Here is a 23,004-nt window from a genome sequence, read left to right on the forward strand (position 1 = left end):
ATACATCCTGCATATCAGATATTTACATGACGATTCATAACAGTAGCAAAATGACAGTTATGAAGTAGCAACGAAAATAATTATATGGTTGGGGGTCACCACAACATGAGGAACTGTATGAAAGGGTCGCAGTATTAGGAAGGTTGAGAACCACTGCTCTAGGGAGTAGGATCAGATGGTAGCGTGAGGTACTGTGGTCAGACTTAAGGAAGCACTGCTTGCTAGCAAGGTAAGCAGGGGAGGAGGAGAGCGGTCTTTGTTGGAGAGCTCAAGAACAGGAGGAGTGGGAGGGAGTGACCGCTGCCCGCTCCCCACCCCTGCCCCACCAGGGGCTGCAGGCGGCCGGGCGGGGGGGGGGGGTCTCACTGGGCCTTTGTGGGGAGCGTTGACTACAGGAGTCTCTCTCAAGCACGTTCTGCTTCAGTCACACCCCGTCTCTGGTGATGCCCAGTGTAGTTCAGCCTCCACACTGTTGTTCATCCTGGAACTTCCGTTTGTTTCTTTCCAGAACTGTTCTCTCCGCTCCTGTCATGCCCACAGGTTGAGAACCGCTGCTCCTCACTCTAACACATTTTCCTGAATCTGGCTTAAGTCTCAGTGCCATATTCTTTTAAAAAATATATTATTATTCATTTCAGAGAGGAAGGGAGAGGGAGAGAGAGATAGAAACATCAGTGATGAGAGAATCACTGCTTGGCTGCCTCCTGCACGCCTCCCACTGGGGATCGAGCCGGCAAACGGGCCTGTGCCCTGACCTGAATTGAACCGTGACCTCCTGGTTCAGAGGTCGACGCCCACCTGAGGCCCAGCGGGGGGCGAGGGCCGTGCCCATAAGGAAGCCTTTCTGTCCCTCAAGCCGGGCCAGCATTCCCTCGCTCACTCCTCGCCAGTGGTCGCTGACGCTGAAATGCGAGGAGCAGGCGCCTGGCTCTTCTAATGGAACGTCAGCACAGGGTCCCCTCCCTCCCCGTGTGGATGCGGGCTCCCAGCTCTGTGCCAGGCGCTGAGCAGACCCTCCCCGCGTGGACGCCAGTGCCCAGCTCTGTGCCAGGCGCTCAGCAGACCCTCCCCACGTGGACGCGGGCGCCCAGCTCTGTCCCAGGTGCTGAGCAGACCCTCCCCGCGTGGACGCGGGCGCCCAGCTCTGTGCCAGGTGGTCAGCAAACGTTTGTGGAAGGAAGATCCAGATGTGAGGTCACATTTCCTGGGCCTGTTTTCAGGTTTCTCATCAGTGAAGGTGCGAGTTGGGTGTATTAATTCTAAACTCCGGAAGGGAATCCTCGTCCACCAGCCCCTTCATTACCAGTCTTCCTTCCCTTTCTGTAGCAAATCTGAGGTCAGTTTTCTCTTTAAAACCCCAAGCTTTTGGCCCCAAAGTGGCCAGAGGTGACCTCCGAAAATGGTTCGCTGTTCTCTAGACCCAGAAAACCCCACAAAATCATGCAAATCAAGGGGCTCGGGTCTTCGTGTTCACTGTAAGAACACTCGTGAAACTGCCCAGGCCACCAAGCGCATGCAGATTCGAAAAGCCGCCAAGTGTGGGAAGGAGGTCCCTTTAAAGCAGCAGGGGGCGCCCTTCCGTCCTTAGTGGTGGAGTCCTGGGGGGCCCAGGCCCACAGTGGGCTGGACACGGTCGGTGGCCCAGAGAGAGCGCTGAATGTTCGCTTCACGAACTTCACCATCAGAGAGCGATGCTGATCTTCGGGTTCCGGTGTAGACTCTGGTCCTTGAGCACATCCCGGTGAACTGAGCCCCGAGGTGCGGCCTGGACCCTGCCGGCCGGGGGCGGGTGAACCCCCCTGGGCGCTCCCTGCCACTGAGAGGTCCCTCAGCCAGAGCAGGAGGTTGCACAGAAGAGAAAGGTCTCCCAGGAGAAACTGAAGAAACAAAAGCCTGCGCCCGGGAGTAAATGAGCAGAACATAAATCTAATGAAAGTGAAATAACAACACATCCCAAGAGTTTGAAATAATGCAACAAATTATCAGTAGTGGTGGCAGGACCAGACTAGAGTGCGTGTGAAGGACACGGGACTGCAGGTTCTGAGAGACACGGGAACTTTTGTGGTCCTCACCCGAGAATGTATTTATTGATTTTGAGAGAGAGGAAGGAAGAGGGAGGGAGAGAGAGAGAGAGAGAGAGAGAGAGCGCGCGCACTGATCGGTTGCCTCCCATACACGCCCCATCTGTGGATCACACTGAAGCCTAGGCATGTGCCCTGCCTGTGGCTGGAGCCCGGAACCTTTGGCGTGGGGGTGCCCCGCCAGCTGAGCCAGCCGCCGGGGCCGGACTCGGTGTTAGTTGCCCGGCGGACGTCCGAAGCCGTGGGATAATGGGCTGCCTGTTAAGAGGCTCGACTGGAGCGAATCTAGCGGTGATTTTGCTGAGTTGGAACTAGAGCTCCGAAGCTTCTGTGTGGTGCAGGGTCGGGGGGGCTGGGGGGGGGGTTTGGGGGGAAGCTGTAGAGGCGTAGCCATGGGAGAGGGTGGTCCGAAGTGAGGAATTCACGTTTAGAAGCAACATAGAGGACAGAGGGAAGGCTGGAGGCAGGAGGTTGGTTCCTTCGTTTCTCTATTCCCCAGCTCCCCAGCTCCCCAGCCACCCAGCAAACCACCGTTTTGAACACGTGGCTCTGAGAAACTCGCTATCAGATAGGCCCATGCTTCGCCTCGGGCCTGCGCCTTACCCGCCCCGGGCCTGCGCCTTACCCGTCTGTGGGACGTCGGGTGAATCAGCCAGTCAAAAATTCAACGTTATCAACTGAAAAACAAGACTAATAGTAACATCCGTTAATGCTGCCTAGGTTGGCTGAGATGGTTGGATAAGATAATACGCGATGAATGCTGGTGCCGGGCCAGCAATTGTGGAACATCCGCCAACGATTTGCTCTTTTGTTAATACTAACAGGCCGGGTAAGATCTGGGAGATGTCCTGGTGCTGGGGGTGGTTAACACCTTGGGGATGAAGGCGTTCACCAGGGAGAGTCAAACCAGCAGACCTGCAGCCCTGAGCATCGCCCTGGGCCACCTGGGAGGGGCAGGGTGTGTTAAATGCTCAATCAGTGCAGAGTGTTGATTCGGAGAAGGTGGGGTTTGAGACGGGCCTGAAAGGATGAACAGGACTCCACCCAGTAGATGGGGAAGGAGGGGAAGGACTCTTCACCCTCGAGGAGTGAGCGGTGGCGTGGAGTCGGGAGGCAGCAGGCTGAGAACCACAGTAAGAAAGCCGCAGGAGATCAGTCGGACTGAAGTACAGGGACTCTCAGCGGCATAAGGAGAGAGAAAGTGACTAAATATAGGTAAGCGTCAGATTCTTTCAGCTGAGCGCCTCAGCTCCATTCCCAGGAGTTTAGACGTGAATGTGGATGCCGGTCGGGCGGGGAGGTACTGTGGGGCTTACATTCAGACAGATTTAAGGACAACATTGTGAGTGGGAGTGGAAGAGAAGAAGGAGATGGAGGAGGCCACTTAGAAGGCTGCTGGAGGCGGCCAGCCAGAGGCATGGACCTGCCTTGCTGCCCTGGGGCGGGGTGGGGAGTGGGGGTTGGGGAGGGGGGGAGACAGCAGGGGCTGGGAGCTTCCCCGAAGGAAGTACCAGTGACTCCGTGTTCATGGGGGGAGATGGAAGAGGTGGATTCGCAGCCTGCGAGACCAGGAAGTGATCGTGCTGTTGAGAGGGGAGAGGGCTGGGACGGCTGTCAGTGGAAGGTGCTCCGGGACATCGGGGACTCCTGGCCGCGGGTTGTGCCCTGGAGCTGGGAGCCGCGGAGCCGAGGCGGCAGGCGGTGGCGGCGGCCTTGCCGGGGGAGGGGGGGGCAGAGTTGGAGGCTTGGAAGCAGGAGCGAGGGCGCGTCATCGTCATCGGAGAAGGACTGCATTTCCTCTCGGTAGCGGGAGAGGAGCCAGCAGCCCAGACAGGACAATGGGGGAGGCGTGTGTCACCCGGGGGAGGAGAGACTTTCAAGAACATCGGTGATTAGGTCTTACAAGCGTCGAGATTAAAGTGACAGTGACGTGTTGAAAGCATTTTAGGCACCTGGGGCGGCTGAGGCGGGCGATGGGAGGAAGTCACGGACATCGGGCTCCAGGGCTGATCATCCCTGAGGCTTGGAGGCTCCAGTGCGTTTCCTCTGAGTAGGAATGTGCTGCCCAGCCCTCGCCTGAAGGCCGCCTCCTCCGCGATGCAGGACAGAATCCCGTGGAAGACGTGCCTCATGGAGGGCAGGGCAGGAGCCAGGCTGCGGGCGATGAGTCTGGGGTGGGCGTGCTCGGTGCTTCTCTCAGCAAAGCTGGGGTCGGGGCGGAGTTCCTGGCTGGTCCTCCAGCACAGCGATCCGAGGGCAGTGGTCGGCACAGGGCGGCTCGCGAGCCACATGCGGCTCTTTGGCCCCGTGGCATGGGCCACGAAGTTTCAATCGCACTGTGCGTGCGCGCCGCACGTGGTATTCTGTGGAAGAGCCACGCTCAAGGGGCCAGTTTGCCGACCACTGTCCTAGGGGACAGTTTAAAACAGTGAAGTTGGCTGCGGTTGCAAGTGGCCCAGAGCAAGGAGCGGCCCGGAAGTGAGCACCTGGGTCCCCGGGAGCTCGGGCCGGGTGCGGGAGCTCTGCGCTCCCTGCGGAGAAGGAGCGGGCTTTCCCGTCGGCTGTGGCAGTGAAGCAGGTCGGTCGGGGGATGGGCGAGACCCGGACAGCCTCACTTTCTAAATCACAGTCAGTGTTGGTAGAGCAAGTGAGTTCCTAAATGTGAACTCTGTTTCGAGGTGGAGCTGAATACGCCGGTGTCTTCAGCATCCCGGCCACATCTGCCTCTCCTCCCTGGCCTCCTTCCCGCCCCTCCACGCGTTCTCTCCAGAAGTTAGTGCACGGCCCTCCCTCCTCTCGGGGCCCGGCCTGCTGGTTTGGGCGTTGGGCTCCCTTCCCATTCTCCGCTGAGGATCCCGGTGGAGGTCTCTGCGGAAAGGGGCCTGGTTTTCATTGCAATTGGGTCCGATGGGGCATCTGAAGTCGCAGCTGGGTCTCCGTGCAATTGACAGGCCCCTCCCTGCACTCGCCTTGCTTAGGGGGCCTCCCCGTGGGCTCCGGCTGCGCCCAGCGCCGACCCTGCTCTCCGCTGCCCAGTGGGCAGGGGTCCCTGGCTCCCCTCTCCCCCTGTGCCGCTTCAGCGTCCGGTCTCACACTGTCCGTCCCGCTTCCACTGTCTCTCCTCCCTCACCTTTTCCTTTTCCCGTCTCCTCCATCCTCAGAGCAAAGCAATCACTGATTAGAGCTTAACTGCATTGGATTTCATTCCCTCTCCTCGTCATCTCTTTCCTTCTCTCCCATTAAGAATCAGGCTAGCGGCCGTGGTAAGTGTTGACAGGGCTCGGCTCATAAGGGTTGCTGTCGGGAGTGTGGTCCTGTGGCCGCGCCAGGTGCCTACTGCGATGAGCCTAATGGGAGGCGCGCAATGCGGACGTGAGAGCTGCTCCGTGTTCCTCTTTCCCGGGCTGGGAAGCGCGCCAGTGGGGCTTTCAAGGAGATGGTGTGGTGGGGTGCGTGACAAGTCCGGAGATCCACAGTTTGCTTCTGCACTTTCTGTGATTGAGGACACTGAGCTTCTCTTTGCCACACATTGGTCTTAATTTTTAAAATAGGGATTAAAGCCCTAGCTGGTCTGGCTCAGTGGATAGAGCATCAGCCTGCGGACTGAAGAGTCCCTGGTTCAATTCCGGTCAAGGGCACATGCCTGGGGTTGTGGGCTCGATCCCCAGTAGGGGGCGCACAGGAGGCAGCCAATCAATGATTCTGTCTCATCGTTGATGTTTGTATCTCTCTTTCCTCTCCCTTCCTCTCTGAAATCAATAAAAAAATATATTTTAAAAAATAAAACAGGGATATGGCATTTCTCACTACTACCTTGGTGGAATGATTTAAGATCCCAGTGAAATAATATGTATGTGAATGTTTTGAAAAGTAGGATTATTTATGTGGATAAATATCTCCCCAATCAAAATGTAAAAACTGGGTTGGCAGCATGTGTCAATGAGCTGACAGTATTACATGACCTCTAATGATCCTTCAGCCCTTAAAATCTGTTTTTTCTAGACAGTCCTTGGCATACCGTAGGGGCTCTAGCAACATGTAGGTGGGCGGACAGGTCATGGGCGGACAGGTCATGGGCGGACAGGTGATGGGTGGAGGGAGGTGGGTGGATATCTAAGTCGGACAGGTCATGGGCGGACAGGTCATGGGCGGACAGGTGATGGGTGGAGGGAGGTGGGTGGATATCTAAGTGGCCATTTGGCCCTTCCTACTCCGGTTTCCGTTTCACATTGACACCGCCGCCCTCTGCTGGCCAGCGGCAGTATTGCGGCGCAGTGAGCGTAGCCGGGCCCTTTCCTCTCTCCCCAGCCGCAGACTTTGGTACCTGTCTTGGCCCTTAGTCACTCACGGCTGTCTTCCCTCCCCTCCCCTCCCACCCCACCCGCCCCCTCCCGCCCCTGCAGCACTGCCAGTAACTCCAACCGCAGCTCGCCGGCCTGCTCCCCTGTCCTCCGGAAGCGGTCCCGCTCGCCCACCCCCCAGAGCCCGGACGCGGACGCCATGGTGGAGAAGGGCTCCGACCACTCCTCGGACAAGTCCCCCTCCACGCCTGAGCAGGGCGTGCAGCGCAGCTGCTCCTCGCAGTCCGGCCGGAGTGGAGGCGGCAAGAACTCCAAGGTGAGCCCGGGGTCCCTGTCCTGGACGCCACTTGCTTGTCAGCCGACGGGAGCATGGTGTTGGGGGACGGGGAGGTGATCACCCCTTCCTGAGGGACCCTAGTGTCCTGAGAGAGCCCTAGCTCAGTGGGTGAGGGCGGGGCAGGAAGGGAGCCCTCTACCCCGCTGAGCGCTCAGGGAAGGCTGGGGCTGTCACGACGCCATGGAGGGGCTAGGGGGCCTCGCACACCTGGAGGCTTGGAGGAGGGGGGCTCCGGGAGTCAGGACGGGTCTGTGTTTAGCCTTTTTTTTTTTTTTTTTAATTTCAGAGAGGAAGGGGGAGAGAGAGAGAGAGAGAGAGAGAGAGAGAGAGAGAGAGAGAGAGAGAGAGAAACATCAATGATAGAGAATCATGGATCGGCTGCCTCCTGCAGGCCCCACTCTGGGAATTGAGCCTGCAACCCGGGCATGTGCCCTGACCGGGAATCGAACCCTGACCTCCTATTCATGGGTTGACACTCATGCTGTTTGCAGCCTCCGCCCTGGCCTCACATTGTCTCCCTTTGGTGGCATCTGTTTGATGCTCATCTGTCCGAGAAGATGGGACAGCCCCCCCCCCTCCCTCCCAGGCATGGGCACCACCGTGAGCACCAGCCTGAGGCTGAGGACTGGGCTGCTCCTGGGGCCCAGCGTCCCTGCCCCTCAGCCCTGGGGAGCAGGAGCTGTGTGTCTAGATGCCCCTCCCCTCTGGGCTCCGGGCCTGGGGCGGTTCTGGGGTCCGGGAGGCGCGGGAATGGCCTGGACCTGAAGCTGCCTTTTGACCTCTTGTTCTTCCTCTTCCCCCCTCAACACACCCCTTCTTTGCATGCACGGCCTTAGTCTCACAGGCGCCTCTCAAAAGTAAGCCGTCCCGTCTCTGTGGCCCCCTCGTCCACTTGTCTGTAGTGCTCTGCGCCCCCTGCCCCCCGCCCGCCCTGGCCCGTGTCTTGCTTGGTCCCTTTCCCAGAGGCCCGCCCGCTGCCTGGGGCCGGCTGCCTGATGTTACCAAGGGCGGGTAAGGGACCATTTTCCCTGCACCTGAAGCCAGAGACCTGCGCCCCCCCCCCCCCATGTCTCTGCCTGCTCCCCAACACTGCCTGGGGCTGGGGACCTGCCCCCTTACCGCCACCTGGAAGCGGAGTCTTTGGGGGAGGGAGGCTCTGTCCACCTGGGTCTGCTCTGGTGGGTGATTCCTGATCCCTGGAGGAGCAGCTGAGGGTCATGGGTCCCCACAGATGAGTTCCGGGTGCTGGAGAGTGGCCTCCTTCCCCGCCTCCCACGGGGAGCTCTCCGCCTGAGCACCCTTGCCCGCCCCCCGCCCCCCCGTCCCCCCCAGCCACCACTGCTCATGTTCCCAGGAGGCGAGACGGGCCTGGGCCAGCACCGGGGCTGCTGTGGGCCAGACGGGGAAGAAGGGCCTGGAGGGAGGGGGCAGGGGAGGCTGGGGGACGGAGCAGGCTTGTCTGGCCACAGGGTTGTGAGGTGGCCTCTGTCCTCCCCTCCTGAGCCCCTCTCCTCTGGCGGGGAGTGGGCAGGTGCTGCCCCATGGGCATCAGGTGCTCCGTCCCTGCTCTGCCCTCAGCCTCGGCACACGTTTCCCCCGAGGGTGCAGCTCTCACTTCCAGATCCTCTCACCTGGCGCCCAGTGAGGCGCCTCCTGGTGTCCTCAGTGACCAGGCACTTCCGGGGCCCCTTCCGTCGCCTGTCAGACGAGGCGAGCGCCCGGGAGTGCGGATTGTCCTGAGTGGGTCCTGCGAGAGGCGTGGAGGAGTGTGAACACCAGGCTCCCGTCCGGGCAGGACACAGTCCGAGAGGGAGCTGGAGACCACCGGCTGCCCACAGCCAGGCCGGGCTGGGCCTGGGAGGAGGGGTGCTCCCCGAAGCCAGAGGCAGGAGACCCTGTGTGAGTGGGGGGGCGGCCCTGAGCCAGGCCGGACTCTGAGCTTCTGGAGAGGCCCTGGGGGGGGGGGGCGCCCACGCTGAGCGCGGACTGAGTGTTAGTCTTGCCCCTTCCCTACGGAGCCACAGAGGGAGGGGACAAGGGACGCAGAGCGGGCTGAGGCAGCGCCTGGCCCCGTGGACACTGAGTTCCCGGCTTTCATAGCCGCCTCCCCACCGGGTTCTCTCACCATCACGGCCATCGCCACCAGCACCACAGCCTCCAAGTGCAGTTAGAGTCACACTGACTTGCTGCGAGCGTGCCCACCATGCAGTGGCAGCAGCGGGGCGCTCTGGGACATGCGTGTGGCCACACAGTCTTGATAGGAATCCGGTTCTGCACAGGGCGGGGCCTGGAGCCCAAAGTGAGGAAGAGCTGCAGGGGGAGGCAGAGAGGAGCAGAGAGTGAGGAAGAGCTGCAGGGGGAGGCGGAGAGGAGCAGAGCGTGAGGAAGAGCTGCAAGGGGAGGCGGAGAGGAGCAGAGAGTGCTTGTGTGGGGGGACAGGCCCCTCGGGGAGCCGGCTCTCGGGTGGACAGATGTGGCCATGGCCTGGGACCCGGCAGCCAGAGCTATGCCACTGCCTTCCTAGCCAGACCACGCCCGGCCCTCAGCCACCTCCCGGAGGAGGTGGTGCCACGTCCAGGCAGGACTGAGTGCTTCCCGCCCCGGAGCCAGGCCTCGTGCGGGGCCTCCATTTCTCCCTGCCCGTGTTAGTGCGGGGCCGGGCCTGCTGGTCAGCAGTGTCCCTTCTGGAGTCTGTCCTACACGTGCGGCTGACCGGTGCAGCACTGGCCGGTGGCAGGTGGCCGGCGGCAGGGGCATGTCCACTTCCCGGGACCCTTGAGCTGCTGCTGCCTCCAGCCTCGCGCTGTAGTGCTGGCTCGGGGCCACTAGGAGGCGCCTGCGGCATTCCTGGGCCTCCGGCTTCGTGGCCTGGAGTGGCCACCTCCCTGTGCTGGGCGCTGGGTGTGTCAGCCGGCCCTGCCTCTGGCTCCTTTCCCCTGCTTTTCATTCCTCGTGTTTGTGGTTTCCTTCCCAGTGCGACAGACTTAACCTGATCAAAGTGAGAACTTGTTTGTTCTCCTCGCTGCTGTTAGAGCAGAGCCCTGGGCCGCTGCTGCCCCGCCCACCGGCCAGGCCCCGCCCACCGGCCAGGCCCCGCCCACCGGCCAGGCCCCGCCCCGCCCAGGGGAGCTGTTTCAGCAACCTGGCTGTTTGCAGGGCCTTGGGGGCCCCAGGCGCCTGCCCTCCGGGTGGGGCTGCGAGTGGGCCCCCGGCTCCCTGGCTCCCAGCAGCTCTGTCTTGGGTACTTCTCCTGACTCTCCTCCCCCTTCTGCCAGTTCCACGGAGAACCCGCCAGCAGAGCCCTCTCCACACTGGTGGTTCCGTCCCTCCCGGCCTCTGGCCAAGATGGGGCATTTCCGTGAGCCCACACGGCAGCGGCCTCCCTCCTGCCCAGGGATGCCCGCAGCCCCTCTGGCTTCCCTGCCCCTCAGGCTGGGCCACCCTCAGGGCTCAGTCCTGGAGAGCAGAGCTCGGGGGTCAGAGGCGGGTCAGAGTCCGGGACTCCTGCCCAAGGTGCTCAGGGGCTCCGTGGGGGAGGCACGGGGTGGGCCCATTTCCCTGGGCGCCTCAGTGGGCAGGGAGGAGCTGCTCGGGAGCAGCTGATGAGGGGTCGGCTCATGCTGAGAGACAAGACAGGACTCTTGCTTGTGATGGTGCATCTCACATGTCCCTACCTGAGAGCACCTCCTTCACTCCCTTCAAGAGCAGATGTCCCCCGAAAGGACCACAGCAGGCAGCGAGGAGGCAGGGCCCTGGCTTCGGCCGCGGCCCTCGGGGGACCTCTGTTGTAAAGGCTCGGAAGGGACAGGCATTGGGTGGCGGGACTGGAGGAGAGAATGTTGTCCTGCTCCCCTCACCGGAGGAGGAGGAGGAACGCACAGCAGCGGCCAGAGGGTGTTGGTGCCCATGCAGCAGCCCGTGGCCCTGCGGCGCCTTCTCCCAGGGCTGATGCGCAGGAGGCCGGGGTGAGCTGGGGCCGTGGCAGTGTTCTCAGCTGCCGCCGGTGTCTGGTGACCTGGCTTGGGCAAGATGAAATGCAGGCAAACTGGCCGTCGAGGCTGCAGCTCCCAGGGCTCGCCTCCCCTGGCTGGGACGTGTTTTACTGCACATCTGCCAGCCTCATGCCCTGGGCGCAGGCAGGACCAGGACTACATGTCCGGTGCTGACACGCTGACGGGCTGACTTCAGTCCCAGGGCCGGGCTCCCGGTGGCCGCGAGTCCACAGGGATGACAGGTGGTTTCGAGTGTTCCGATTTGGCTCCTTGACCTGCCAAGGCCTCGGAGGAGGGGGAGACGAGGCCATGGTGGGGGCCCGTGACTTCCCCATGGGCCGAGGTGACAGCCTTTGTCTGGGAGTGGCCTTGGCAAGCACCCTGCAGAGGGTGAGGGCCTGCCGTGCCCTCTGCTCCTCTGGCCGCATCCTGGCCCCTGGGATCAGGGGTGAGGCTGAAACAAACCCATCAGGGGCGGCACCGCCCACCCCTGTCCCTCTGCTCTCACGCGCCCCTTCCAAGTGGAGGTGGTGAGTCTGCAGACTTTTCTGGTGGGAGAGCTGGTGGCCGCAGGAGGTCACGGGACCCTGCTGTCCTCACCACCGGCACACACCCGCCCTGCCCCCCCAGGCACGCCGCCCTCTTCCCTTAGACAGGCCCGGGAGGGGGACAGAGGTTGTTCATTGTGCCCAGGGGCCGACCTCTGCGCACAGCGAAGACGCTCCCCTCTCCCCGGTGGCTCTGCACCTGGATTACACCCGGGGAGCTTTCTAAACCGGGAAGCACCCGGCGCCCGTCTCAGCCCAGGGTCAGCCTCGGAGGACGAGGCCCGGGCAGGTGCGTGCACGTGTGCATGTGTGTTCTCTGCTGCCCCCCCGGGGTGTGCGTGAAGGACCCCAGCCTTCGAGCTCAGAGGCAGACAGGGCATAGCTTAGCCCCCCTCCTGCCCCGGAGAACTCTCCGCTGCCCCGAGGATGAGCCCCTTGGCCCGGGCGGGGCACGGAGAGCGCCCGGATCCTGGAGCTGGCGCGGGACTGGGCTTGTTGGTGTTGAGTTATGGCCCCACTGGGCTGGGGGGCCGGGGAGCAGGGACGCGCTCTCGCCTTGCTCCTGCTGCACCAGCGAGAGCGGGAGCGGGAGCGGCCTCATCTGCTCGCTGACAGCGCAGCGAGAAGGAGTTCTAGGCGGCCCCTCGCATCCCTTGCACGGAAGCATCCTGTCCTGCCCCAGGGGGCTGGCCTGGCGGAAGGCGGCGGGGCCTCACTGCGCTCTGCTGCTGGTCAGGGCCTCGGGGACGGTCTCGGATGCCTGCGCGCATCCCTTCCCCATCAGAACCTTTGATGAGGTCGACTCCCCCAGCTGAGCTCTGGCTGGTGCTGCCACTGCCTGTCCCCCGCGCAGAGCCACCAGCATGGGCTGTGCCGGGAGCCCCTCCTGCAGCCGCGGGAACCTGCAGCTGCATTGGGCCCCGCCCCCGCCCGCGCTGCTGTCTGTGTAGCCTACCTTCTGCAGCCGGAAATGCCCCGGTGCCACCACCTCCCCCGACTAACGTACCTTCTCTTCTGTTTTGTCCTTTCAGAAAAGCCAGAGCTGGTATAATGTAAGTACCCACTTCTCTTCTTATCGGTGCATGTGGGGCGGGGGGACGTGAGCATGGACGTGGATGTGGACGTGGATGTGGACGTGGCTGGGGATGGGGTAGAGAGCAGCTGGGCGGCCTGAGGCCTGCAGCACGCTGAGAGGCGAGGGGGGTGGGCCTCTTCCCGGACAGCCCCCCACCAGCCCAGCTGCAGGGGTCTCGGTGGCCGGGTCGCACTGGGCTGAGGGGCGGGGAGCGTGTGCCAAGGAGACCAAGGAGCGTGGACCCCCGTCCTTGCCTAGCCGCCTGGGCAAGGCTCCTCTGGACTTATTGGAGGCCAGTCGGGAAGACCAGACAGACTTCTGGGATCAGAACGTAGGCCGTGGAGCTGGGAGAAATGCAGCCAGAACGCGCCCCCCAGTGGTAGAGAGACTGTGGCATGAAGGAGTTTGAACTCCTGCCCCCCCAGGCATACCTCTGAGGCCCAGGGGTGTGCCCCTCCCAGGAGGCATCCGCTGTGCTGGGGGCTGGGGTGCAGCCTGGGTGTCTGTGGGTGCCCACCAGCTGCTCCACACCCAGACGCTGGGAGCACGCGTGCCCTGCAAAGGCCAGGGCCCAGGCAGGTGGATGGGCGCGGGGCACTGAGGTGCCCTGAGGAGCCCCTGGCTGGTCTCAGCGGGCCCTCGGGCTGTGCTCTGTCCCTGGGCTGCCCGGGCAAGGGTGGCGGCCTGCAACCACGGCCTGGCCTGCCTGGCTCAGGCATCTCTGTCGCCAAGCCTGCCGTCCCCACACCTGTCCTGCCAGGTCAGGATGCCGTCTGTCCCTGGTCCCCACCCAGGCTCCGTTCGGCAGGTTGATGGCCGGAGAAGGTGTGGGACAGGTGGCTGTGGATGCCGGAAGGGAGGGCTCCCTGGGAGGGGACGGTGGGGACGGGGTGGAGGAGAGGCGTGGGGTTAAGGCCGGAACTGGGGCCAGAATCGCCTGTGTGCAGGGAGGAGGGAGATGCTCTGCCACGCAGCCTGGTGACCCCACGTCAGGCACGTGTCCGGGAGCCTGAGGCTGCAGGCTGCTGCGCGAGGCCTGCCTGTCCCTGGGCGGGGGAGCCCCACTCACCCCAACCAGCGCAAAGGGGGAGGATGCCCCGGCCGTGCTGCTGGGAGGGGAGTTGACGCTGAGGCAGCTGACTGGAGGACAAGCAGCTTGATCCCTTCATTCCCACCCTGCGCCTTGGACCCCCAGGAGCTGAGCGGAGGACGTGGTGGAGGGAGACAGAAGAGCGGGTGGACACTGGGAGGCAGGCAGAAGCTGAGACAGGGACCTCCCGCTGGCCGCTGGCCGAGCTGCAGGCGCCAGGAGCTGTGTCTGGCGTAGCTTTGTTTTTCATGTTTGACATCTAAAGAGTGATCAGCAGCTGCCGCAGTGGGGAGAGCCCGGCTTCAAGTAACCCAGGACCCCCCCGCCCTCCTGCCACTAAAGCCCTGCCCCTTCCTAAAGCGAGACCAAGGCTCTGGCTGGGCTTGCCCACTTCGGGGTGTCGGGCCCGCACAGCAGGCGTCACCCCACACGCCCTTCGGACGGCACCAGTGCGCCTTGGGCTGCTCCCTGGCGTGGCTGCCCCGTGCGACCGGGATGCTCAAACCTGGCTGTTTCCAGAGCCACCTGCATCCCTGCACCTGGGAGCCCCACCCTCCCCAGATGCGCCCCCTCCCCCCGAGAACACACCCCCTCCCCCACAGGGCGCCCCCTCCCCCCACCACGCGCCCCCTCCCCTCAGCACACACCCTCGGCTGCTTGACGTCGAGCTCGTGCGGTGCATCACGGCCATCATGCGTGTCTGTGTGTTGTGTGCAACCCCCACCCGGAAGCTCCAGGTCAGCCCGCCCCTCGCCTGCAGAGCTGCCTCCCAGCTGTCCATCACGGGTGGGCAGCCCTTGCTTGCCCTGCCTGTGGCTTTGACCTCATCCTCTTTCCCCTTGGTCTGCTCGGCCCTTTTCCCAGCTTCTGGGTTGCCCGATGCTGGGCTCTGACCTCTGACCTCTGGGAAGGACAGGCCTCTTTATAATCTCCCTGGCCCCGCAATGTTGCCACCTCTGCTGCCTGAGGCCTGTCCCGCACCCGGGACAGACACGCCTCGCCAGGTCCAGGACAGACAGACACGCTGGCCGGGTCCAGGACAGACAGACACGCTGGCCGGGTCCAGGACAGACAGACACGCTGGCCGGGTCCAGGACAGTGGGAGTCACGCAGGCTGCTGACCGTCGCGGGGACATCTCAGGCCCGCGAGATGTGCGTCCGATGTGAGACACACCCAGCGCCCCTGCCCACCCCTCAGCGCCTCCCTGTCTGTCTCTTCTGCATTTTGCTTTATCTGTTTAGCCGAGATGACCAAGCCCCTCGGCCTACAGAGTGGACCCCGAGGGGGAGTGTCTGGGCCCAGGGCCACGTGGGAAGGCTGAGGCGTGAGGCGGCTTCTCCCCAGCGGGCTGTTCAGGGCTAGAGGGCGGTGGGAGGTCGCCCCAAGTCCCCCCGGGGCCGGTGCGTGTACTCCCCCCACCCCACCGTCCAGTTTCATTCGTGGAGGCCCAGCTTGGGAGGCGCAGCCCCGCAGGCCTGAGACGGGGTTCGCAGAAGCAGGCGAGAGTGTCAGCAGGGGCGGGGGGCCGAGCCGGTGGCGGAGGGCGCATCGAGGTGCGGCGTCCTGTGCCTCAGGTGGCAGAGGTGCTGTCCTCCGCTGCCTCGCCTCTCTCCTGGGGTCAGTCCTCTGCTCGGCAACCCACCGAAGGAGCATGTCTGAGGCAGAGAACAGGCGCCCAGACGCTGGCCGCTGCCCCAGACTTAGAGCCTGTTGCCTGGCGCCCTGGTGAGGGTCGGAGGCTGGCTTCTGGGTGGCGAGAAGGGACAGTGCCCATCCAGGGAAGGCCAGGCACGTCCGGCTGGTAGAAGAGAGAGCAACGCTCTGTAGGATGAAGGGTGCATGGGGGGCGGGGGGGGAGCAGTGAGGTGGGAGCACAGGAAGGGGCCGCTGTTAACCCCTGGGGCTGAGGGCTCTGCCCATTCCTCCCCCTGTTCCTCAGCCTCCTTCCCTCCGCCCCTGCCTGCATCACCCCCGCGCCCACCCACTCTCCACTCTCCTTTCTGTATCAGTCAGGGCCCTGGCTCCTTCCGCCCACCCGCCCGGATTTAGTTGGGGGCCAGGTTTCCTTGAGGGTGAGGGTCTTCATTGGTTTCTTCCTAGACAAGGCCAGTACTCGGCCAAGTCCACCTGTTTTCCTCCTGGGCTCCTCCCCCCCGACCCCACCCCTGCTCCCGGAAGCACAGTCCATCCCCAGAGGGGAGGGCGTACCACTTGGTCCCAGCTCCCAGTGTTTGCCCTGGAGTTAATGTTTAGCTCAGGGCCGACTCCCTCCTCCCAGACCTGGAGCTCAGCTTCCCAGGCGGGCTGGCGGCGGGCTGCAGGGTGTGGGAGCCCAAGGCCCACACAGGGACGCATCCCCAGCCCCAGCTTTCTGCACGCCCCGCCTGCTCCTCCCAGCGCAGGCCCACAGTCCACGCTTGGCCCGCAGCTGTGCCCATGTGTTTGCAGGGAGTCCTGTGGGGACCAGCCCTGTGGGCCTGGGTCTGGGTGGCCGGGACGGGGCGTGTTCAGGCGAGGACACGGAATTGCTGAGTTCCCCTGTGGCTGCTGAGGACTGGCCGGCACGGGCACAGGGCAGCTGACGCGGGGCTGGGAGGATGTTGGCGGGGCTGACCCCAGAACACCGGACAGAACCGGGGCTGTGCGGGCGCATGCACAGTGCCGTGTGAAGGGGACGGTGTTCGAGGCGAGGAGGGAACGCCTCCTGTGGTGAAGGGTTTCGAGCAGCTGGCATGGGAACCCAGCATGCGGGGATGTGGTTCTTCCTGGAGAAGGTGGCGTGCGGGCAGCTGCCCTGTGTGCGGGCGGCTGCAGGGAGGCTGTGCCCAGCCTGTGCATGAGGAGATGGAAGGACTCAGACATTTCCTCCACTTTCTCCAGCACCGTTTCCCAGGGAGGCCTGGGGTCCCCTGGTCAGAATCGTCGGGGCTGGGAGTTGAGACTCGACCTTTCGGTGCGTTAGGTCACTCGGCACTGCTGTCCAAGCTGTCCGTGCTGTCCCAGGTCGCCGGGCTCCCGGGCACAGCACTCCCCACCATGCAGGCTCCAGCCTCCTTCGAGTGGGCTCAGCCGCGAGGGCCGCCTCTCCTGGGCATTCACGTCTTCCCAGCCCAGCGCTGTCTGCTTCCTGCCCGGCTGCTCCGGGAGCCCCGTGCCCTCCTCGCGTGGCTCCGTCCTCCCGCGACCTCAGCGTCCCTGCGTGGGGCTGGCTCCTGTGACCTGGGCCACAGTCTCTGTTCTGAGCAGCTGCTGGGCCCTGCAGTCTGAGCCGCCTGGGAAAGCTGGCCAGGCGGCCGCAGGGCAGGGTCCCTGGGAAGGAAGCAGACGCCTCAGACACCCAGTGCTGTGGCCGCAGCCCCTCGGCCATCTGTCCAGCTTCTCCCGTCAGCGCGTCTGCTGTGAGACGGTCACCCCTCCAGACCTGTTGCTGCCGCTACAGGGACGGGAGGACACGATGGGTCAGTGAGGGGAGAGGGGCCTCCAAGAAGGCCCTGGTTGAGTCTCCGGTTTCATCACCACAGCCCTGCCCCTGCCCCTCCTCACCCCTCCCCCACTTGGCGCCTGGTGGCTGCTTTCCTTCGCAGGAAACATCTGCGGGGAGGCCAGGCGCAGGGGTTACTGGAGGACGTTGGCCAGTGCCATCACCAGTCCTGTCACTTGAAGCATGTGTAGGCTCTGGCCCTGCCCGCCACCGTCCTGACTGCCCCCCCCTCGGCCACCAGGGAGTCTAACAAAGAAGCTGTTTGCTGGTCAGCCCAGAGGAGTGCGGCTGGGAGGGGAGGGGTGTGGGGTGGGGGAGCAGCGCTGTGGCCACAGCCCTCGGTGGCCGCTCCGCCTGGGTGGGGGCCGTGAGTCACGGTGTCGTCCGGAGCGGAGGTGGCACACAGGGCTGGGCTGGGCGGTGTGCGGGGCAGACGGGCGCAGAGCTGGGCGTTGGTGCTGGCCCGGGAGCAGCGCAGCGTGAGCCGCTGGTCTGTGAGGAGCCGGCAGCCGCCCTCTGCCCTCAGCCCGGGGCCCCGGGGCCTGCGTTCAGCCCTTGCCGCTCCGTGCACCTGCCGTGGCGGCGGCCCCTCCCGGCTCAGCCGGCCCCTGGGAGTGGCTGTGCGCACGGACCGGGCGCGGGGCTCCACGACCTCCCCTCCGTCCCTGGCCGCGGGCGACTGGCCAGCAAGCCCGTCCCGAGAAGCGTGCTGACCGCACCCTCCGCTGTGAAGTCTGTGCTGGGAACGGAGCCCGGAGGCCCGGAGGCCGGCCAGGGGCGCGGAGCCGAGGCCGCTGGTCCGCGGTCGGCCCGGCTGGGTCCAGCCCGCGGGGACTCGGAGGAGGGGGTCGCCTGGGGAGCAATGGAGTCTTTGACAGAATGTGGGGTCCTCTGGAGCCTCCTGCTGGAGCAGGGCCGCCGGCCCTCGCGGTCGGACGCGCCGGAGGTGACCGAGGGGCCTGCCCGCGCGGACCCCCGTGGCCGGCGTGGATCTGAGGAAATCCGTGGCCGGCGTGGATCTGAGGAAATCCCGGCCGTGAGTGTCCCCCTTTCTCTCTGTGTGGCCGTTCTGCCGCCTGCCACCCCCAGCCCTGCTCCCCGAGGGCTCCAGACCTGACAGCCCAGAACCAGAATGTGCTGTTAAAGTGGGTGAGCCCTGCCCTTAGGCCAGTGATGGCGAACCTATGACACACGTGTCAGAGGTGACTCGCGAACTCATTTTTTGGTTGATTTTTCTTTGTTAAATGGCATTTAAATATAAAAAATAAATATCAAAAATATAAGTCTTTGTTTTACTATGGTTGCAAATATCAAAAGATTTCTCTATGTGACACGGCCCAGAGTTAAGTTAGGGTTTTTCAAAATGCTGACACGCCGAGCTCAGAAGGTTCGTCATCACTGCCTTAGGAGATGGCTTTCAGAGAGTGGGCGGGGGGCGGGGTGTGGTCTCCAGCGTCCTAGGGGCCTGTGGTGGCCGCCGGCCGTGTCTGCGCTTGAGGCTCGAGGGGCAAGGGCCGGCCCACACACCCCCCCCCCCGCCCGGAGAATCGGCGTTACCTGCGAGCCTGGGTGAGGGAGCTTCTGTACAAGCGGCCGGGGCCCTCGAGGTCAGGCCGGGGCCCTCAGAGGTCAGGCCGGGGCCCTCGAGGTCAGGCCGGGGCCCTCAGAGGTCAGGCCGGGGCCCTCGAGGTCAGGCCGGGGCCCTCGAGGTCAGGCCGGGGCCCTCAGAGGTCAGGCCGGGTCCCTCCGAGGTCAGGCCGGGGCCCTCGAGGTCAGGCCGGGGCCCTCCGAGGTCAGGCCGGGGCCCTCGAGGTCAGGCCGGGGCCCTCCGAGGTCAGGCCGGGGCCCTCAGAGGTCAGGCCGGGTCCCTCGAGGTCAGGCCGGGGCCCTCAGAGGTCAGGCCGGGGCCCTCCGAGGTCAGGCCGGGGCCCTCCGAGGTCAGGCCGGGGCCCTCAGAGGTCAGGCCGGGGCCCTCAGAGGTCAGGCCGGGGCCTCCGAGGTCAGGCCGGGGCCCTCCGAGGTCAGGCCGGGGCCCTCAGAGGTCAGGCCGGGGCCTCCGAGGTCAGGCCGGGGCGGCCTCCTTTCCCCAGCTCTGCTCTGAGGCGAGGAGCGGGGACTGCAGCTGCCTGCACTCCCTCCCCGGGAGCTCCCACTGGGCAGGAGAGCAGCGCAGCGACGGGCCGGTGCAGAAGGAGCATCAGGAGGAGGAGGACTTGCGGCTCCGGACGCCTGTGTCCAGTTCCGCCCGAGGGGTGGGGCCTCCCGGGAGGCGCGTCCTCGGGCTGATGTTGGGGCTGCGCTACACGGAACATACACCCCTTATGTGCTCTAAGCACGCAGTGCAGGGGCGCTGAGTACGTCCACATGGTTGTACGGCCGATTTCCAAAGCTTTCATCTTGCAGAGCCATAGCCCTCTGGGTCACCCTTAACAAGGAGGCCGGCCGCACGGTGGGAGCTGAGCGGCTGACACGGACGCGGCCTGGGAGGCGGCCTGTCCGCCTGTCGCCCGTCCGCCCGTCCCGGGGACTGAGCTGACCACCTCTCGCTGGTGAAGTTTCACGCTGGGTGCAGGGCCGTGGGGGAGCGCAGAGGCCAGTCCGGGCCTTAGCTTCCTCGGCGGTAATAGGCGGGTTGGGTTAGATCATCTACCCGCCCCCCCCCCCCAAACGCCCCGCCTGTGGGCAGGGAAGGCTGTTGGGCAGCACAGAGTAGGTGGACATCCATCCCCACGAGTGAGTTCTGATGGGCGTCTGTTGTTTGCTCAGCACGGCGACCCCGAGGCCAGGTGGGGTTGGCTCAGATGGCAGCGTGGCTCAGATGGCAGCGCGGCTCAGGCGGCCGTGGCTCAGGCGGCCGTGGCCCAGGCCACACGCCCGCTCAGTGGCCACATTCTGTGGGCGAGTGTCTTCACTTTGTGCCTGAGCTTCCCCGTGTGTACAATGGGGTAATAAGCACCCCGCGGGGGAGACGCTGTGGGTGGCGGTGCTCACGTGCTGGGCGTGTGGAAATGGCCCACCACGCGTGAGCTTGATGGGGCTCTGCGGGTCAGGTACACATGATGAGGAGCTCGGTGGTGGTCAGCAAGGCGTCCGTGTGGATCTGCTCGGTGCGGCCAGAGGCGTTGGGATTGGACGCCTCGGCATGTCTGGCAGTAACGTCTGGCCGGGGCGCGTGGGGTTCTGGGGTCTGGTCTCGCCCAGAAGGCATGGGAGTGGCTGCTTCCGGGCACTCACGCCCAGTGGCCCCGACACTTGGCTCAAGCACCTGGCAGGTGGTTTTCAGTTTGGGACTCTGTACGGTCAGTAGCAGGGTGTCCACTCTGACCAGGGCAGCTCATGTTCTAAGCAAGACAAACAACAGTTTAAAATCCATGCGAACAGAGTGAGCAGTGGACAGCATCCGGGTCCTCTCTTCCGGAAAACCTCCCTGAACTGCAGCCATGTTGTCTGTTCTCTCTGCTCCCTGGAGGCGCCTGTCCCCCGGCGCAGGAGCCGCTCGGCCCCTGGCTCAGCCAGCCAGGGAGCCTCTGGCTGTGGTCAGGCCGCACCCTCAGCTTCCTCGCGGGCACCCAGCTTTGCAGAAAGACAAAAATGGACGGTCCAGAGCCCACGCCACTATCGCAACAGCTGTATGCCATTGGGTTCCTAGAAAAGTGGGCCAGAAAGTGGGAATGGCCTAGACCCAACTCCCCCGTCACGGACGGTCTGACTGCACGCGTGTGTCCTGCACAGCGGGCCGCAGTGTGCCCGGCGGCGTGCCACGCTCCCGCTGCCATGCCTGGCTCTCCCTGCACCAGGGCTTTACGGCCATCGCTGGTGCCTTTCATCTCCAGGGCACGTTCCTTTTCCTTTTTTAAGATCGTGAGCTTAGAGCAGGGTTTTCGTGTATTCATCGGGCTCATGGTATTTCCAAGGAGGATTTGCTAGGGCAGTTTATGGGTATGAGTCTGCACTGAGGCACCAAAAAGCTAGGTGGGCACAGGGGCGGCTGGAGGCACAGTGGTGGGAGGAGGTGAGCGCTGGACCAGGAATCGAGAGATCGGCCCCAGGCGGATGGGGGAGCCGCTCTTGGCTCAGCTTCCTCATGGCTCATGTAAGTGCTGGGTTCGCTGAACTTGTAAAGGATGGTGCGGGCGGAGCTCAGGTGCCTCTAGTTGCTTCTAATTACTTCTGAAGTCTCTACTGCAATGGTTCTCAACCTGTGGGTTGCGACCCTTTTGGCGGTCGAACGACCCTTTCACAGGGGATCGCCTAAGACCATCCTGCATATCAGATATTTACATTACGATACATAACAGTAGCAACATTACAGTTAGGAAGGAGCACGAAAATAATTTTATTTGGGTCACAACATGAGGAGCTGTATTTAAAGGGCCAGAAAGTTGAGAACCACTGCTCTACTGTTTGCCCAGCTGCTCGTCCTGTGAGTGGTTAGCTAATCGTCTGTAAAAGTGCGCGTCCCTGAGATCACCCTGGCCTGTGACACTGTGCGGGTCTCGTGTGTCAGGATGTTTTTCCATCGTGAGTGTCACGCACAGCGAGCGCCCACCATCAGTCGCGGCAACTTCCGAGGCGGGCGATGGGCACGTGGCACGCTGAGTCCTGCGGGGGACGGGGCGGCCCAGGCTGCTGCTTCCTGCTGCTGAGGCAGAGGAGCAATAGCTGACGTGGTCCCGGGAGCTCCCGGGCGGCCGCCGTCTGCCTGTGTCTTCTGGCTGTAACGTGGGCGCTGCTCGGGGCATTTGACTTTCTCACTGACGGACACGGGACTCAGCCTCTCACCGCACCGTTCTCTCCCGCGCCTTCCCCGCGCCACGCCCTCTGCCTGCCCTTGCCGCCGCGGCCCGTGGGACAGCAGAGCCTCGCTGTGGCTTTAGAACACGCAAGCAGGTGCTCCTCCTGCCCCTTCCTCCCCACCCCACAGAGCTGGGAGCACCCCCTGACCTCGGCCGTTGTCGTGCAGGTGTTAAGCCCCACTTACAAGCAGAGAAATGAAGACTTCAGAAAGCTCTTTAAGCAACTTCCAGACTCGGAGCGCCTCATTGTGGGTGAGCGGGTGACTGGGGTGGGGGCGGGGGGGGCAGGAAGGAGGTTGGGGGGCTCTGGGACCTCACACGGCTGCTTCTGTAGAGAGAGTCCCAAGTAAGAGCCAAGGCCGGTGAGAAAGCCTGTCTGGGAACAGGGAGAGGGGTGCCCAGAGCGCTGGCCCCGGCTGAGCACCGCAGTGGTGCCTCAGAGAGAGTCGACCTGGAGGACTGGCTCCCACCCTCACCCCGCAGATGGTCGGCGGTGAAGGGAGGGTACTTGTGGGTTGGAGCGGGGCATTCGGGATTGTATTGCCCAGTGGTCGGCAAACTCATTAGTCAACAGAGCCAAGTATCAACAGTACAGCGATTGAAATTTCTTTTGGGAGCCAAATTTTTTAAACGTAAACTATATAGGAAGGTACATTGTTATTAACTTAATTAGGGTACTCCGAAAGCTTAGGAAGAGCCACACTCAAGGGGCCAAAGAGCCGCATGTGGCTCGCGAGCCACAGTTTGCCAACCACGGGTATAGGCCTTTCTACCACCTCTCATGCCAGCCATTCCTCTGCCTGCAGGCAGTGGTGTGTCTCGCAGCCTTCCTTTTCCCGAGGATGAGATGCTAGGGACTCCTTGGCACTAGTTCAGACCTGGTCAGTGTAGGCAGGTCCCCCACCCCCTGTGCGGGGAGGGCAGGTGGTCGTGGGAAGTGCTTCCGGAATCTGAGCCCCCCTCCCCCCCACAGATTACTCCTGTGCGCTCCAAAGAGACATTCTCCTTCAGGGCCGACTCTACCTCTCGGAAAACTGGATCTGCTTCTACAGCAACATCTTCCGCTGGGAAACTCTGGTAAAGACGGGCCTGCTCCGGCGGGCGGTCCCCTGGGCTGGGCTGGGCTCAGCGAGCGGCCCCCACTCGCCCCTCTGCGGACTGCTGCTCTGCCCAGCCGTGTGCAACTAACAAAGCACGGGCCTGCGTCTTCAAGGCCAGACCTCTCCCCTCCTACCCTCCTGGGTGTGGAAAAGAGTGTTGGGAGGATTTGGCAATAGTCGATGCGGAGGCAGACGAGTGGGG

At 63.6% G+C, this 23,004-nt stretch overlaps 1 protein-coding gene across 15 annotated transcripts in view; it reads left to right on the forward strand.

The window, feature by feature from the left end:
• GRAMD1B (GRAM domain containing 1B) overlaps window positions 1–23,004 on the forward strand; it is a 245,349-nt gene that overhangs the window by 195,739 nt on the left and 26,606 nt on the right. For 10 of the 15 annotated variants that reach the window (XM_059676850.1, XM_059676844.1, XM_059676848.1 and 7 more), the window contains 5 exons: window positions 6,485–6,698; window positions 7,556–7,576; window positions 12,291–12,311; window positions 21,831–21,954; window positions 22,676–22,779. In XM_059676850.1, coding sequence (XP_059532833.1) covers window positions 6,485–6,698; window positions 7,556–7,576; window positions 12,291–12,311; window positions 21,831–21,954; window positions 22,676–22,779 — 484 coding nt within the window. The remainder of the gene's footprint in view (window positions 1–6,484; window positions 6,699–7,555; window positions 7,577–12,290; window positions 12,312–21,830; window positions 21,955–22,675; window positions 22,780–23,004) is intronic. The other 5 variants (XM_059676846.1, XM_059676859.1, XM_059676847.1 and 2 more) reach the window with 3 other exon arrangements.

The sequence above is a fragment of the Myotis daubentonii genome, chromosome 19, assembly GCF_963259705.1.
Source record: "Myotis daubentonii chromosome 19, mMyoDau2.1, whole genome shotgun sequence".
NCBI lineage: Eukaryota > Metazoa > Chordata > Mammalia > Chiroptera > Vespertilionidae > Myotis > Myotis daubentonii.